Source organism: Eubalaena glacialis, chromosome X (genome assembly GCF_028564815.1).
Source record: "Eubalaena glacialis isolate mEubGla1 chromosome X, mEubGla1.1.hap2.+ XY, whole genome shotgun sequence".
NCBI lineage: Eukaryota > Metazoa > Chordata > Mammalia > Artiodactyla > Balaenidae > Eubalaena > Eubalaena glacialis.
This window is the reverse complement of record NC_083736.1, coordinates 93,231,241-93,246,748: the sequence shown is the minus strand read 5'-3', so window position 1 is coordinate 93,246,748 and position 15,508 is coordinate 93,231,241. Positions and strand designations below refer to the sequence as shown.

General features: G+C 48.0%; 1 protein-coding gene across 3 annotated transcripts in view; it reads left to right on the top strand.

Moving 5' to 3' along the window:
* The first annotated feature begins 1,751 nt into the window (after positions 1–1,751).
* The window catches only part of PCDH19 (protocadherin 19), a 104,677-nt gene continuing 90,920 nt past the window's right edge, over positions 1,752–15,508 (top strand). For 2 of the 3 annotated variants that reach the window (XM_061178808.1, XM_061178807.1), the window contains exons 1-2: positions 1,752–3,898; positions 7,499–7,826. In XM_061178808.1, coding sequence (XP_061034791.1) covers positions 1,752–3,898; positions 7,499–7,826 — 2,475 coding nt within the window. Of the gene's footprint in view, positions 3,899–6,673; positions 6,815–7,498; positions 7,827–15,508 lie in introns of all 3 variants that reach the window. The other variant, XM_061178806.1, reaches the window with a different exon arrangement.

The following is a 15,508-nucleotide window of genomic DNA, read 5'->3' as shown; positions in this document are numbered from 1 at the left end:
TGGGCTGCGCGCTGATTGGCTAACGCCTGGCGTAGCCGGGCTCGGCAGCTCGGGCTTTCTCCGGCTCTCTCCAGACTCCACGGCCAGTAGTTTGCGGCATCGGCAGGAGCAGCAGCAGCAGTAGCGGCGGCGGCGGGCGCATTGGGTAGACGGACGAGCGGGCACAGACGGTAGCACGGCTCCCGCGCGCCATGCCCCGGTTGCCCGGGGGACACTGGCACCCGCGTCCCTAGCCTGGCGCGGGCCCTTGGCGCGTTACGCTCCGCGGCATTCCGGCTGAGCGGATTTATCGGCGATCCGAAACCTCCCACCCCTGCTCGCTCACACTCCCCACTCACACTCCCCACACCACACACTCACTCTTCCTTTCTCTCACACATTCACACACAGCCCGAGACAGAAAGAGACAGCGAGATAGACCTCCCGAGTGCTCGAGCGCCCGGGAGGGAGTGAGCCCAACGCAGCGCGGCCAGCGCCTCTCCAGGAGGATGGAATCAAGACGCTCCCGCAAGTAAACTTTGGCGGCGACATAACCGTCGACCGTGGCAGCTGCTGAGGCGGACCCCGGCGACATGCAACTGAGCTAGGAGGGCTTCCTACCGCGGCGGCGGCGGCGGCGGCGGCGGCGGCGGCGGCGGCCCTCGGAGCGACACCCCAGCCCAGACTGAGGGAGGAGGAGAAGCCCCTGGTACCTGCGGCGTCGGCCCCGCCTCTCCTGGCCGGTACTGTTGTCGCTTTTCCTCCCCTCCTCACCATTCCCCGCCCTCCGGGCCATTGGAAAGACCCGGACTTCTATTTTCTTGGACAAATTGCCATCGGCCTGCTTTCACAAACTTGACGTGGAGGCTCGGGCTGCGTTGGTAACTGTGATTTTCGAGACGAAAACGCCCGCAGTCCAACTGCTCTGTGGGGGTGGCTCCGTGCTCACCTCCGATCCTGGACACACGCGCCCCTCAAGCCTTCTGAAGCCAACCACAGTGCAAGGGAGTGCGCTCTCGTCTCGGCAGCCTCTCTCCCCTCCCCCTTCTTCTGCCGGCCCGGGGAGAGCCATCCCGCTCAGCCGGATACTCTGGAGGCTGCGGCGCTTGACAGCAACTCAAACTCCCTCCTGCGACCCCCCTTTCTCCCCAACAGGCCTCGAAAAGGCCAGCGTGACCCCCCCGGACCCCGGAGGGCGCGTTCCAGGCGGGTCCTGTCTCCGCAGTGATCCAGGAGCACTGGGGGGAGGTCCTTGCGCATGCCAGGTGCACAGACTACGCGATAGCCAGCCCCAGTGCAGGTGCGCCGCGGCGGGCCGGGCAGTGCCTGAGAGGCTGTACCCTCACTGCACTCCCCGCTTTCGCCTCAAGTGCGGTCAGGACTCAGCAGCGCGTCGACCCGGCCGCTCAGACGCCGTCCGACCCGCAGCCCTGCGCCGCTGCGGCCAGTCGAGCCCGGCTAACTTTGAAGGGGGAAAACTGAGTAGCCGGGCTGGAGGGAGGGGGCTCGGGGCCGCGCGGCGCTCCCTCGGCCCCCAGGAGCCCCCGGGCCCCCCGCGAGCCCTCGCCCGGTCCGCCGCAACCTCAGCATTGGAGCCGGCGCGGGTGTCCCCCCCGCGCCGCCGGACCGCCCTGGGCGGGACTCCTCCCGCGGCCTCCGGGGCCCCGGGGCGCGCGCAACAGGCGGCCCGAGTCGGCGGGAAGCTGGAGCGCCGGCGGCGTCGGCCTCGGAGGGGTGTGGAGAGGCGAGGCCAGGCAGAGCCCCGCGCAGCCATGGAGTCGCTCCTGCTGCCGGTGCTGCTGCTGTTGGCTGTACTGTGGACACAGGCGGCCGCCCTCATTAACCTCAAGTACTCGGTAGAAGAGGAGCAGCGCGCCGGGACGGTGATCGCCAACGTGGCCAAGGACGCGCGCGAGGCGGGCTTCGCACTGGACCCACGGCAGGCCTCTGCCTTTCGTGTGGTGTCCAACTCCGCTCCGCACCTGGTGGACATCAACCCCAGCTCGGGCCTGCTGGTCACCAAGCAGAAGATCGACCGTGACCTGTTGTGCCGCCAGAGCCCCAAGTGCATCATCTCGCTCGAGGTCATGTCCAGCTCAATGGAGATCTGCGTGATTAAGGTGGAGATCAAGGACCTGAATGACAACGCGCCGAGCTTCCCGGCGACACAGATTGAGCTGGAGATCTCAGAGGCGGCCAGCCCCGGGACACGCATCCCGCTGGACAGCGCCTATGACCCGGACTCGGGCAGCTTCGGCGTGCAGACGTACGAGCTCACGCCTAACGAGCTATTTGGCCTGGAGATCAAGACGCGCGGCGACGGCTCACGCTTTGCAGAACTCGTGGTGGAGAAGAGTCTGGACCGGGAGACGCAGTCGCACTACAGCTTTCGCATCACTGCGCTCGACGGCGGCGACCCGCCGCACCTGGGCACTGTTGGCCTCAGCATCAAGGTGACCGACTCCAATGACAACAACCCTGTGTTTGGCGAGTCCACCTATTCAGTGACCGTGCCAGAGAACTCACCTCCCAACACGCCTGTCATCCGTCTCAACGCCAGTGACCCAGACGAAGGCACCAATGGCCAGGTGGTCTACTCCTTCTATGGCTACGTCAACGACCGCACTCGAGAGCTCTTCCAGATCGACCCGCACAGCGGCCTGGTCACGGTCACTGGTGCCCTAGACTATGAAGAGGGCCATGTGTACGAACTGGATGTGCAGGCCAAGGACCTGGGGCCCAACTCCATCCCGGCACACTGCAAGGTCACCGTCAGCGTTCTGGACACCAATGACAACCCGCCGGTCATCAACCTGCTGTCGGTCAACAGCGAGCTGGTGGAGGTGAGCGAGAGCGCCCCCCCGGGCTACGTGATTGCACTGGTGCGGGTGTCTGATCGAGACTCCGGCCTCAATGGGCGCGTGCAGTGCCGTTTGTTGGGCAACGTGCCCTTTCGGCTGCAGGAGTACGAAAGCTTCTCCACTATCCTGGTGGACGGACGGCTGGACCGCGAGCAGCACGACCAGTACAATCTCACGATCCAGGCGCGCGACGGCGGCGTGCCCATGCTGCAGAGTTCCAAGTCCTTTACCGTGCGCATCACCGACGAGAACGACAACCACCCGCACTTCTCCAAGCCCTACTACCAGGTCATTGTGCAGGAGAACAACACTCCCGGTGCCTATCTGCTCTCTGTGTCGGCCCGAGACCCCGACCTGGGTCTCAATGGCAGTGTTTCCTACCAGATTGTGCCGTCGCAGGTGCGGGACATGCCTGTCTTCACCTATGTCTCCATCAACCCTAACTCGGGTGACATCTATGCGCTGCGATCCTTCAACCACGAGCAGACCAAGGCATTTGAATTCAAGGTGCTGGCCAAGGACGGCGGCCTGCCCTCGCTGCAGAGCAACGCCACTGTTCGGGTCATCATCCTCGACGTCAATGACAATACCCCAGTCATCACCGCCCCACCCCTGATCAATGGCACCGCTGAAGTCTACATACCCCGCAACTCGGGCATAGGCTACCTGGTGACCGTTGTCAAAGCAGACGACTACGATGAGGGCGAGAATGGCCGGGTCACCTATGACATGACAGAGGGCGACCGCGGCTTCTTTGAAATAGACCAGGTCAATGGCGAGGTCAGAACCACTCGCACCTTCAGCGAGAGCTCCAAAGCTTCCTACGAGCTTATTGTGGTGGCCCACGACCACGGCAAGACGTCTCTCTCCGCCTCTGCGCTCGTCCTAATCTACCTATCCCCTGCTCTCGACGCCCAAGAGTCGATGGGCTCGGTGAACTTGTCCTTGATTTTCATTATCGCCCTGGGCTCCATTGCTGGCATCCTCTTTGTCACTATGATCTTTGTGGCGATCAAGTGCAAGAGAGACAACAAAGAAATCCGGACCTACAACTGCAGGTAGAGCCAACTTTTCTTTCTTTCCTTCTTTGTCTTGGGTGAATAATGTGTATCTGTGTCTCTGTGTGAAAATCCCAGTGCTTTTGTTTCCTATTTAAATGCATGCACCCTACTTACAGCGCTTCTTTTTGGAGGGAGGGGGGAGTTTATGTCAGCCCAACTTGATCAATTCTTTTGAACTGACAGTTTTCTGGAAGACAATCATTTACTGTTCGAATGGATTCTGTCACATAATGATGATGAGCAGAAAAGCAATTATCATTTTAAAATTTGCACAGCTGTCTCCATGAAGTTATGGCAGAAGAAAATTAATATGAGAGAGAGAGAATGATTGATTGATTTTTAGCAGAACCTTGAAGTACCACAACTTGATTTGGGGGCTGTAGTGTTTTGGGGACAGGTACTGAAAGGAAAGGGAGTACTGGCAGCTGCCCTGTCCTGTTGTAGAGAGAAACTCTGAAGAAAGCCTGTGAGTGGGAGTCTAAGGTAGGAAACAGAGTTGGGGGAAGAGAGAACAGGAGTGTGTGGGGAAGCAGGTGATTAGAGTTTTTTAGTGTGTTCTTGGCTTATTTTGTATCCAGTCCCCAAACATCTGGCTACGTGAAGTGAAATTCTACCAGTCATCTATATGTTTTCAAATATCTGGTTATTGGGTAGAGACCAAACATCCCAATGAGGAACAGGACTTTTGCATCCAGATGTTTCACTAAAAGTAGCAATCTTCTGGAGTTGATGGTTCTTTCCTCTAATGTGGAACTTTGCTGTGGCCCTAAGAGCTGGTCCCTACCAGTGGATGTCACTATGGGCTATGGTGTTACAGTTTCCCTTGAAATGTGTGCAGGATATGTGTGTGGTATGCCTGAGAGAGAGGGAGGTGGGGGAAGGAGGGAGGGAGGGAGGGAGATAGAGAGAGAGAGAGAGAGGGAGGGAGGGGGAATAGAAATGTGGAAACTGGAATGACACATAGTAATTTTTTTTAAAAAAAGATTTCCTGATAAGCACTTTGGAGGGTCTTGCTGAAGCCCTTCCATACAATATCCAATTTAGGATAATACATGTAATTTTTTTTTCAGCAGTGTCTCATTGAAACGGTTGAAAAAAAAAGTTGTTTCTTTAGTTTGCTGAAAATGAATGATGCTGCTATTTCCAACCAAGGTGCATGTGTGCTTTCAATACACCTACACATCCAGTGTGTCTTTTGTGCCATCTGTGCTTGCATATTAATCAGTCAAAATATGTTCCTGTAGGTCCGATTTGTATTTGACATCAACAGAAATGCACACTTCTGTGAATCAGAGCCCCCTGAATATGTAACAGCCATGCAATTATTGTTTCCCTTTTACTATTCTCTGCGTTACACAAGTTAGTAGACAAATGCTAACCACACATGAATATCAATCAGGTGCCATAAAAGAGCAGCTGCAATGCCTCATAAATGCTTTAATCCTGTTGCTAGTGAAATGGCCATGACTTTTCTTTCCTTCAGCTCCGAGTCATTTCAGATGGGAGAAATGGAAATTAATATTACTCTTACCTTTGAAACCTGTGACTGCCAGTGGCAATTTTTATAAGAGGAAAATGAGGGGTCTATAAAATTTTATTTATATGGAGATAATGATAGAGGGGACTCTTTTAAGCCATTTCCTCAGCATAAAGTAAATGCATAAGACCCTTTCCTTGATGAAAAGAAATCAGGTTTAAATAGAGATATTGAAGGCTTTGCCACCTCTTGGTGATGTATGACTCAAAGTGAGAGCTCTTTCTGAGAGCTTGCCAGGGAGATCATTAAACAGGGAGGAGAGCATTTGAAATGAAAAGAAAAAAAACAAAAAAAGTGAATCTCAGTGCTCTCCAACTTCACTCATATGTGTATTTTGTAAAGAGCTCTGTTTCCTGCGCTGGTTTGGGATTAATGAAGTACAGTTTAATTAAATAATTGCTTGATACAGAAAGGGCTGTGCAATGAATGCCTCAGCTGAATAATTGGACGGGGCATTGCCAAACTTACCCATCGTGGGTAAACAAAATGATTAGAACTTCCCATTGATTCTAAACGATTAGAAAAGAAAATCAACCCCATTCCTGGGGTCTTTGGGATTTTATCTGCTCCCAAGCCCCAGTAGCATCAGCTTGGCCTCACTGCAAGTCTGCCTGAGCACAGAGCGAAAGGGTGAGGGGAACGCAACTGCCCAGCTCTAGGAAGATCCCTGGGACAGAGCAAGAATGTGCCTCTGGAGATATGCAATCTCCTGGTCTGCTCACTTTTTAGAAACCTAAAGTTTAAGAGCTTGTCTTTCCGTGTATTAAGCAGAGGTTTCTTGTTCTCAGCCTCTGCAGAGCCGCTTCCTGAAATGCATTCATTTATGATACTTGCGAGATGATCTGCACTTGCTGCTTGAATTGGGCTCCCTTTTTATATGCAGACAATTAGCTTTGTCGAGGGAGAATACAGGCACAGTCTTTCCCTTGTAAAGATCAACCTGTATTATTTATTAACCCTATTGTTTTGCTGATTATTGCTCAGAAATGGAATTTCCAGACAATAAGCTGAATCATTATGTGCAAAGTAATAAACGACTTTGAGAATCTGGCTACATTTAAATGTATTTCTTTCGACAAGTCTCTTAATGCTTGGTGTCTTCGGTGCATGTTGCTGGGTCTGTGTCAGTGTTAATTAAATTGAGCTCTTTATGTTCCAGTGGCAGCACAGCTGCTTGTAGGTACACCTGAATGGAGAAGGATGCTGAATGCACTAACCTTTAAATTCCTTTGCAGTAATTGTTTAACCATCACTTGTCTCCTCAGCTGTTTTAAAAAAGGACAAAACAGCAAGTGTCTGCATTGCATCTTGGTTTCTCCCATTAGCGAGAAGCAAGACAAAAAGGCTGAGGAGAAAGTGAGCCTGAGGGGAAAGAGGTAAAAAGTCTTTTCCCCTCGTTCAAATGGGTTTGGCTATCAGATTTCTTGAGGAGAGGTGGGGGGTGGGGTGGGGAGCAGAAGGGAGCAGGGCTAGGGCAGGGGGAAGGAGCGTGTGGAGGAGAGGAGCTGAGGATTTGTCATAGGACAGGGTATGATTTGCTCCAGTTCAAAACCGATCAGTTCAGTCATCAAGGAACCTGATTGGGGGTGATCGTCACATGGCAATTGCTTGGAGGAGCTGGAAAGGGGATTCGTTTTGATTTCTTTCTATCTCCTCTTCTGTTAAATTAGGACTAGCTTCTTATTTCACCCAGGAGTTCCTTTGGGTTCCAAAAAAGCTCCAGGTTTGAGCATTTTCATGCTTTCTCTCCCATAGGCTCGACTTTCCTCGTCCCCACACCCCTGTTAAATGGCCACTCACAATGAGAAATTCCGAATCTAAAGTATAGAAACGTTGCGGGGGGGGGTAGTGGGAGGTTACTATGTTTAATATAAAAACTTTACAGCCCTCAGCTTGTTTTCACATGTAGAAAGCACAGGGAGAAACCTGATGATGTAATGCACCAGAATAAGAAGCTGGAGCGGAGATGGGGTGCAGCCCTCTGGGGTGCTTAATGTTTATTAATCGATGCATGGTTTGGGAGGGCGTTAGCGATACATGCTGCCTTTTCTGTCACATAGAATCGCTGAGTACTCCTATGGGCATCAAAAGAAATCAAGCAAGAAGAAAAAAATCAATAAGAATGACATCCGCCTGGTACCCCGGGACGTGGAGGAGACAGACAAGATGAACGTTGTCAGTTGCTCCTCCCTGACCTCGTCCCTCAACTATTTCGACTACCACCAGCAGACCCTTCCTCTGGGCTGCCGCCGCTCTGAGAGCACTTTCTTGAATGTGGAGAACCAGAATACCCGCAATACCAGCGCCAACCACATCTACCATCACTCTTTCAACAGCCAGGGCCCCCAGCAACCAGACCTGATCATCAACGGTGTGCCTCTGCCCGAGGTGAGTGCAGCTAAGCGGCTCTGTGCGATCCTCCCAGACCTCTTTCCCATGCTGCTCGCTGGACCCCATCAGCCTCTATGGTGGCACATTCCCTGGCAGGGGTGGGAGAACTTCTCTGCCTAAGCCCATTTCCAAAGTCAGGGTTTGCTACCAGTGCTTCTTGGGGCAGAGGGTAACCCAACATATTGAGCCTTTGTAGGGGCGGATGTTGGGAGTGGGAGCTCAAGGTCTGAGCCTTTGAAATATCTGTATGGTATTTTGGCGTAATACGAATTGTACCACCTGTTGCAAATACAGTACGCTTGCCAGCCTGTTGTACCAGTACTACAGTTAAAGTGGCTAAGAATCAACCAGTAGTCTTAAAGATGGATGAGCCCTAGAATGCTCGGGGGCCAGTTTCCTAGTGTGAGAGTGATTCAGCCTCCTGAAGCCCCCTTTTGCTTTTTCTTTGGTCAAATACGTGCTTTGCTGAGAATATGGATGGGCCGGTTAAAGGGAGGCAAAAAAAAATATAAAAAAGCCACATTGCTATTTCTTAATAGTTCTTATGGTGACATTTGACAAATGAGGAGGTTGAAACTGTCACTAATAATGAAAATTTCAGGAATTAACTATGTATTTGAGTTAGCTCTGTTTCTCTTTACCAGGAATGAATGTTTTCAAATGGAAGCTTTTTTTTTTTTTTGACACTACATGGTCCGGTGTTTGCTGGCTATTGAAATATTTCAGGGTAGTAGGGTAGTAATGTGGATGATGGTAGGTTGGTGGCTGGGTGGAAGGCTATAAATAACAGCTCTTAAGTTAATTTCATTTTTCCTTGAATTGCTTAAGTCCCTCTTTGGTTGGAAATTTAATGCACTGGGAGGCATATGCCCTCTTCCAGGCCACTAATGAAAGGAATACTACATACTTGGAGACCACTTCACAACCATTGTCTTATTTGATCCTTACAGTCAGGTATCTTAATAGGTTGTCCTTCAGGAGATGATGAATGGAGGTCCAGAGATGCTAAGGGACTTGTTCAGACTCACAGGGCAGGGATATCAAGAGAGAGAGAGAGGAAGGACTAGATTGCAGGGCTCTATAACTCTGGCGAGTGCTGTTTCAGTGACACTTCCCTGCCTCAGAAATAATTCAGCCTGACATACCTGGGCTGGGATGCATATAAAATGGCCTCATAGTATTTATATCAATTTCATAGGGCAAAGGGTTTTAGGACCACTTTTATCGACTGCTCCTCTTAGTTCCTGAAAAATATTTCTCATCAGAATTAATGGGGCCAAAAAGCAGTGCTTTTCATGAGAAACTGATGATTTTCTTCTAGCAACAGAGACACCAATATTGTCCATCTATAAATCTATAAATAAGGATTTATTGAAAATCCAGTATTATGCTAGGTAGGCTCAGTTATAATTATGAATGTCAGTGGATACTACTAGGGACTAGACCATAGACTTTCTGGAGGACTACTCATGGACCACCAAGAGTTCAACAATGGAGAGGGAGAGGTAGTGCTATGTAGTGGAATCAGATACACCATGATTTTGAATCTGGGGGACATGTCTTGCTATGGTATCCCTCTTAATCTCTGTTTCCTCATCTACAAAATGGGTACATCTGTCATGTAAGGTTGGTCCAAGGAATAATATGACATTATGTAATGTAAGGGGTCTGACACATAGGTACCCCCTGAATCGTAGATCTCTTCACCAGACAGTAAATGGAGAGTGACTATTGTAATGGCCTGCATACCTGAGTGTAACTCCCCAGGCACTTATAACCAAAGAGAAATTTAGGCTGGTTCTGTATAGAGAAGATCTACAAAGTGGTGCGGTTAGAGTATTCATACTGGACTTTTAAACAATGGAGGTAAAAAATGCCAAGGTTTTGGGTTAGGTGCTGACTGCTGCTGCCTGTGGAGATGGACAAAAGAATTGAATCCTGAGGGCTTGGTGACTATGCAATCAATCAAAGTAGTAGAGAAACATAAGCCCTGGTGTCTATGGGATGTTTTGAGGGGGCAAGAGATATATGACTATGTCTGCATGGTTTACTTGAGATCTTGGTGTTCTTTCTGAGATTCTCCTGTGGACAAAATGAAACAAAGTATTGCTTCAGTTATTTAGAAAAGCCACTGAAAGTCTGAATTCTGATCCTATCTCTGGCTCACAAAGCAAGATACTGTCTTATTTAACAAAGTCATGCAGACCTAGCGTCTAGGGCTAGTCAGGGCCAAGACAGCATATATTAGGCACGGTGAGGTTGTGTATTTCTAATATGCAGTCCTGGAGAGTTCAACTGACAAACCCATTCAGAAAGGAGAGAGACCCACTCACAGCAGAGCATGAATCAGGCCATTTAAACCTGCATCTGTCACAAAGTCCTGCATGGGGAAAATGACACTTCTCCTTTTCTTCCCATACCAGAGGCCCTTGAACATGGACTAGGTACAATACTTAGGTACAGTGAAATCTGTAGAGGAGTAGGGATGATTGATTCATACATTCAACTAATATTTGTTGTGTGTCTATTCTTTGTAAGGTTCTGCTGTAGGCTCTGGTGTTAGAGAAATGAAAAAGATGTCCTCTGATCTCAAAGAATGCACATTCTAATGGGGGAGATAAGCAAATAGGTGATTTGCGGTATGGAGTGATAAATGCTACTATCAGGTACAATGGGATAGTCTCCATTACTAGGATAATAATATCAAAATGTATTTCCTACCTTTTCTTTATATTTTTCCTAATTAATTAATTAATCCATCTAAGAAACCAACAATTATTAAGCAATTATAGCACAGAGTGTTAAGTGCTACCATGTGATACATATAAGATTCTGTGGAAATTTCTGTATTAAATCTTATTATGTCACGTACATTTTTCTCTATATTATTTCATTAAACCATTTTTTTAATTTGTTCATTAACCCAACCCAGGAGCATTTATTGCACACTTAGAATATGCCAGACACTGTATAACTTGCCGAGGATACAAAAATAAAACACTTGATCCTTGACCCCAGGGAGCTTACAGGGAGACAGACAAGTAAACAGGTCATTTCAGTTCAGGAGAACATCTCTTTACTGAGCACATGTTACATTCTTACTCACCAGTCTGGGACCAAAGGTCACTACGCGTTAGGTTCCTTTGCTGGGCTACCTTGTGGACAAACTCACTCCCTTCATTAGCTGCAGCGTCGGTTACAGGGCTTACTGGCAATGGCATTACAGAGGAGTGAGAACTGCTCCCCTCACAGTGCTGCATCACACTTTGAAGTTTATCACCATGGCATTAAATCAAATCACTGAGCATTGTTTGAGTGTCCACTGTGTGCTCAGCTGTGTGGCAGGTACCATGGGGATCCCAAATAAATATAAGATGTAGCATCTGCCTTCAGAGTTCATAGTCTGGTTGGGGAGCTAAGATCACCCACGTGATTTCCCTGTAAGCAACACAAAAGGGTTTCTAACCTCGAGTCACTTTGCAGCCTGCTTAGTACTCTCCTGCTCCTCCTTCCCTGGCAGTGCAGCCATCATTTATATGTAGATTTACTGTTGAGCTCTCAAGTTTGGTGCTGACGTGAGGGTAACTTTTGCATCAGTGTGCAGACCTAGCCACATTTGAACATTGTTGGCTCTAGAAACTGAAGGGAACGTGACTTTAAAGGCAGTTAGGTAGGAAAAGGCAAAGGGAATGGAGCACCGAAACATTCAATATTAAAAAACTCAAATTAAAAAATGCCTCACCGAAGAGACTGGATGTTTGACCATTTCACCCCTCCTGAAGGCAGGAAGAGGTCCCACCCAAGTCTCTATTACCAGCAGAAGAAGTGAGTTGCATTGGAACTCAGCCTTTAGAATTATGGAGACCATCTTGCCTGGAATTCTTTATCTTCATTTACCTGTCCTCTGATGTTGGTCAGGAGATCAGCTGTGTGGATTTTGTGGTTTTGTACACAAATTTGAGGAGGGAACGTGGAGAATGCTTTTGCTGTTTACAGAAGACTTCTGTAGAATTAGTGATGTCAAGTATCTCTTAAATATTTTAAATTGAAGGTGAGATTTGCATTCTTTGGCATCCTGGTTTATTTAGCCCATAGACTTAGTGTGTATGTAAGTGAATGTGTGTGTGTGTGTGTGTGTGTGCGCGCGCACATGCATATGGGTGTATGGGGTGGGGGGAGAGTGAAGAGAGGGGAAAGGAGGTTGAAAAAATAGATAATGGAGAAGAAAGTAAGTAGTTTTGTCAGTTTGCTAAGATTTTTCTAAACTTAGTCCAGTTTTTTTAGAGACTCCTCAGTACGGCAAATAATTTTTCTTCCAATCTTATGGAATGGTGGCACGCCTCCTGGGTGTCTCTGTATGCTACAAAGTATTACTCCTTTGTACATCAGCATTCCTGCATTACCCTTTTTGTCACCCAGGCCATGGTCATTGTTGAAGGAAGAAAATGAAACTCATTTCTTCTGCTGGTAATGGAGACTTGGGTGGGACCTCTTCCTGCCTTCAGGAGGGGTGAAATGGCCAAACATCCAGTCTCTTTGGTGAGATATTTTTTAATTTGAGTTTTAAAATATTGAATGTTTCAGAGCTGACAATTCTAAGAGAGTGATAGTGGGCAAGAGCTTCCAGAATTCTAGTCATAGAGTGCATAGGGATTTAATTTTGGTTTCAAACTCCATCTTGAGCTCTCTCTTTTTATTTTTCCTTCTTTCACTAGCAAACTGTAACATCTTTGATATAAGACATCCTCAGGGTGTGTGCGTGGTCTGCTATGGTCACTCACGGAGCAGTTTCATAAGTAGCAGCGCGGTAGCAGTGGATGAGTTTGCAGGACAAGGATGTATGTGGCAGACCAAATTGAATGCTTCCAATTATCCTACCGAAAGTCTCAGTGCATGTTATCTTAGTGCAAATAATGAAACTAAAACATCAGTTAGGCTTTGAAGAAAAATAAGAAAGAAATAGCATGCTTTGGTCCCTAAAAAAAGTTTTAAAAGTTAGGGATTTGCAGTGATTTGAGTGAAACTCTGAGCTAAGGAGCTAGAAAAGCAGCCACAAACCTATCAGGTGTCAGATTCAGAAGTCACTAGAAAATTAATAGGTACAATGAGGCTGGTTAGGATAGCAAGGTAATGACACAAATCACCCCCTCCAATTAAAACAAACCAACAAACGCCTCAGCAAGCAATTTTATTATTCCTTGTTTTGACAGGGTCTTGGAACCATCTGAGTCTTATCCCTAAGGGTCAAAAGTACCCCTCAGGCTGCAGAAGGAAGCAATGGAAAACAGTGCAGCCCACATCTTTTCAAGCTCACTCCAGTTTTCTTAAAAATCAAAGGCTCCACTTTTACTGAGAGACAGTCTAGGGCCACCCATTGCCTACATTGCATCTTATTGGCCCGTTTCACATCTAGTCTAAGCAGTGTGCGTTTCCCATGGGGATCCGCTTGCAAGATGTGTTCCAGAATAAACTGTTCCTCTGTCATCTCCATGCAACTGCTGCAGAACTGAGTTAGTTTACATTAGTATTTGCTAATTTATTATTATCATTCCTTATTGGCAATTAACTGGTTACCTTAGAGATCACCTCTCTCCCCATACACCTTCACTAAAGTTGAGCTCAGCCAGAGAGCTTGCTAATGATCCTGAGATTTCTCTCGCTAGGGGACTGGAGGCAGGACATTTTCCATAGAGGGTTCTGAGGCTTTGGAATTCCTCTTATCAGAGGACCACTTGTTTTGGGTCCCAGTAACCCTACCTGGTTTTTCTCTGTCAGTCAGATTTATAAGGTGGGAGGAGCTGCAGACCTCTCCTCCCCTAACCTTGCCCTAGTCTTTGCTGTGGCTTTGGTATACCATGCCCTGTGGCTGAAGCAGTGGGGTTGGGGGATTGCTTGTTCGGAACTGGAAGACTGAAAGAGGATGAAGTCACCTCCTGGCAAAGCTGGAGTCTTTCAGTTATGGTGCTGCAGTGGATCTGAGGCGTCTGCTTGGAGTTTGAGATGTTGACCCCTCTGCATGTGTATCTCAGCTTCTAGGGCTTAGGGGAGGCCAAGCTTGGCTGGAGCAAGTGTCTCAGATGTGGGTAAATGAAGCCATTTGTACAAGAGGCCTGTGTATAAGAGGCGGGAGGCTGGCTCTGGAGCAGCCAGTTTCCCCCACTGAGAGGAGGCTTGATTTCTTGATGTGTGACTGGTTGGCCTTTAATGTGAGCCTCATTTACTTCGAACAATTGATAGGCTTGAAGTGAAAGTCCCAGAGGATCAGTTGTTTGTAGAGGGAAATGCTCTTTAGGTTACATTTCCTCTTTGGCTGTTGTGTAGTTAGGAGTGGTTTTTGTGGGGGCTGCATGGTGAGGGTCACTCTGCTTCCACTGGGTGTACCCAGGCTGCTAGTACCTTCCTATGTCCCCCCAGGGAACCAGGAGCAAAGTACTGCAGCCTGAAACTGGAGAACAGCTCTGCCAGCTCTAGGAACTTGGGCTCCCATGAGGAAATCTCATTTGCCATCATTCAGCAGCATTCAGGATTTTGCTTCAGGATACTGGTTAGGACCACACAGCGCCACAGCACTCCTGGAAGAGGTGTCAGAAGGGACCAGTATTTCTACTCTATAATCATGAAAATGGAGTTGCAGAGAAGGCAGATGAGTCGCCCAGGCACACATCATTTGGGGCCAAACTGGGTCCCTTTGGATTGATAGCAGTTCCTCTGTTGCAGTTTCCAAGTGCTTTCCGTCACGTAACAGAAAACTTGATTGGATTCCACAAGAAGACCTGTGGCTATACCTTTGGCCGGTAGTTGTGTTCCTGAAAAGTCGTGCAGCAGGAAAGTGTTTGTTTTGTAAATTAGACCCCATGTTAACCACAGTGGTGGCATTCCATATAGAAACACTGTGGTGGATTCTTTCATAAAGGAAAGAGCCCTTGTGTAATGTGAATAATCAACTCCTTACCAATTTCCTTTGTAAGTCTGGATTTTTCACATATCTTGTTTGCTTAAAGTGCAATTCCTCACATTGGCAAGATTTACAAAGCCTTTGAAAGATGGGCTAATTCATTATTCCCTTGACTTCTCACTGTTTAGCCTTCCTGGTTGAATCTCACTTAATTAAAAAATGTAATTATGTAATATCTAAAATACATGGTGTCCAGAGAAGACAGATAATATCTCCCAGATTTAACAAATGTTAACATTTCATATTTGCTCCAGATTTAAAAAAATTAAAGGTTACAGCTATCCTCTTCCCATCCTATTCCTCTCCCTCTATCCATTCTTTGTACGTCTGTAGCTGGAAGAACAGAAACCCATCAGGAATGTTTTTGGTGCATTCTGTCTTAGCCTCTTGAGCTCGCTTCTGAAAGAGATGGCTCTCATTTTGCAGCCCCAGGTCCTAAAAGCTCCCCAAGTCAATATGGGTTTCCTGGATTGAGTAGAGCCTGGGAATTACTTTGGAAAATGAGAAGGCTCTCTTAAACTTGCTTTAAATTCAGCCTTTGGTAGTATATAAAGATGTTAAAAAAAATTCAGCCTTTGGGGATGGAGAAAATTACTTTTTGGAAAGAAAATAAGTGAGAGTGAGAGTTAGACAGATTGACAGACAGACAGGTGTCAGGGGCAGCTATCTTGAGTTTTGAGCAGACCATTTGGGATTGAAGCAGGCAAGAAGCTTGGTGTGAAGC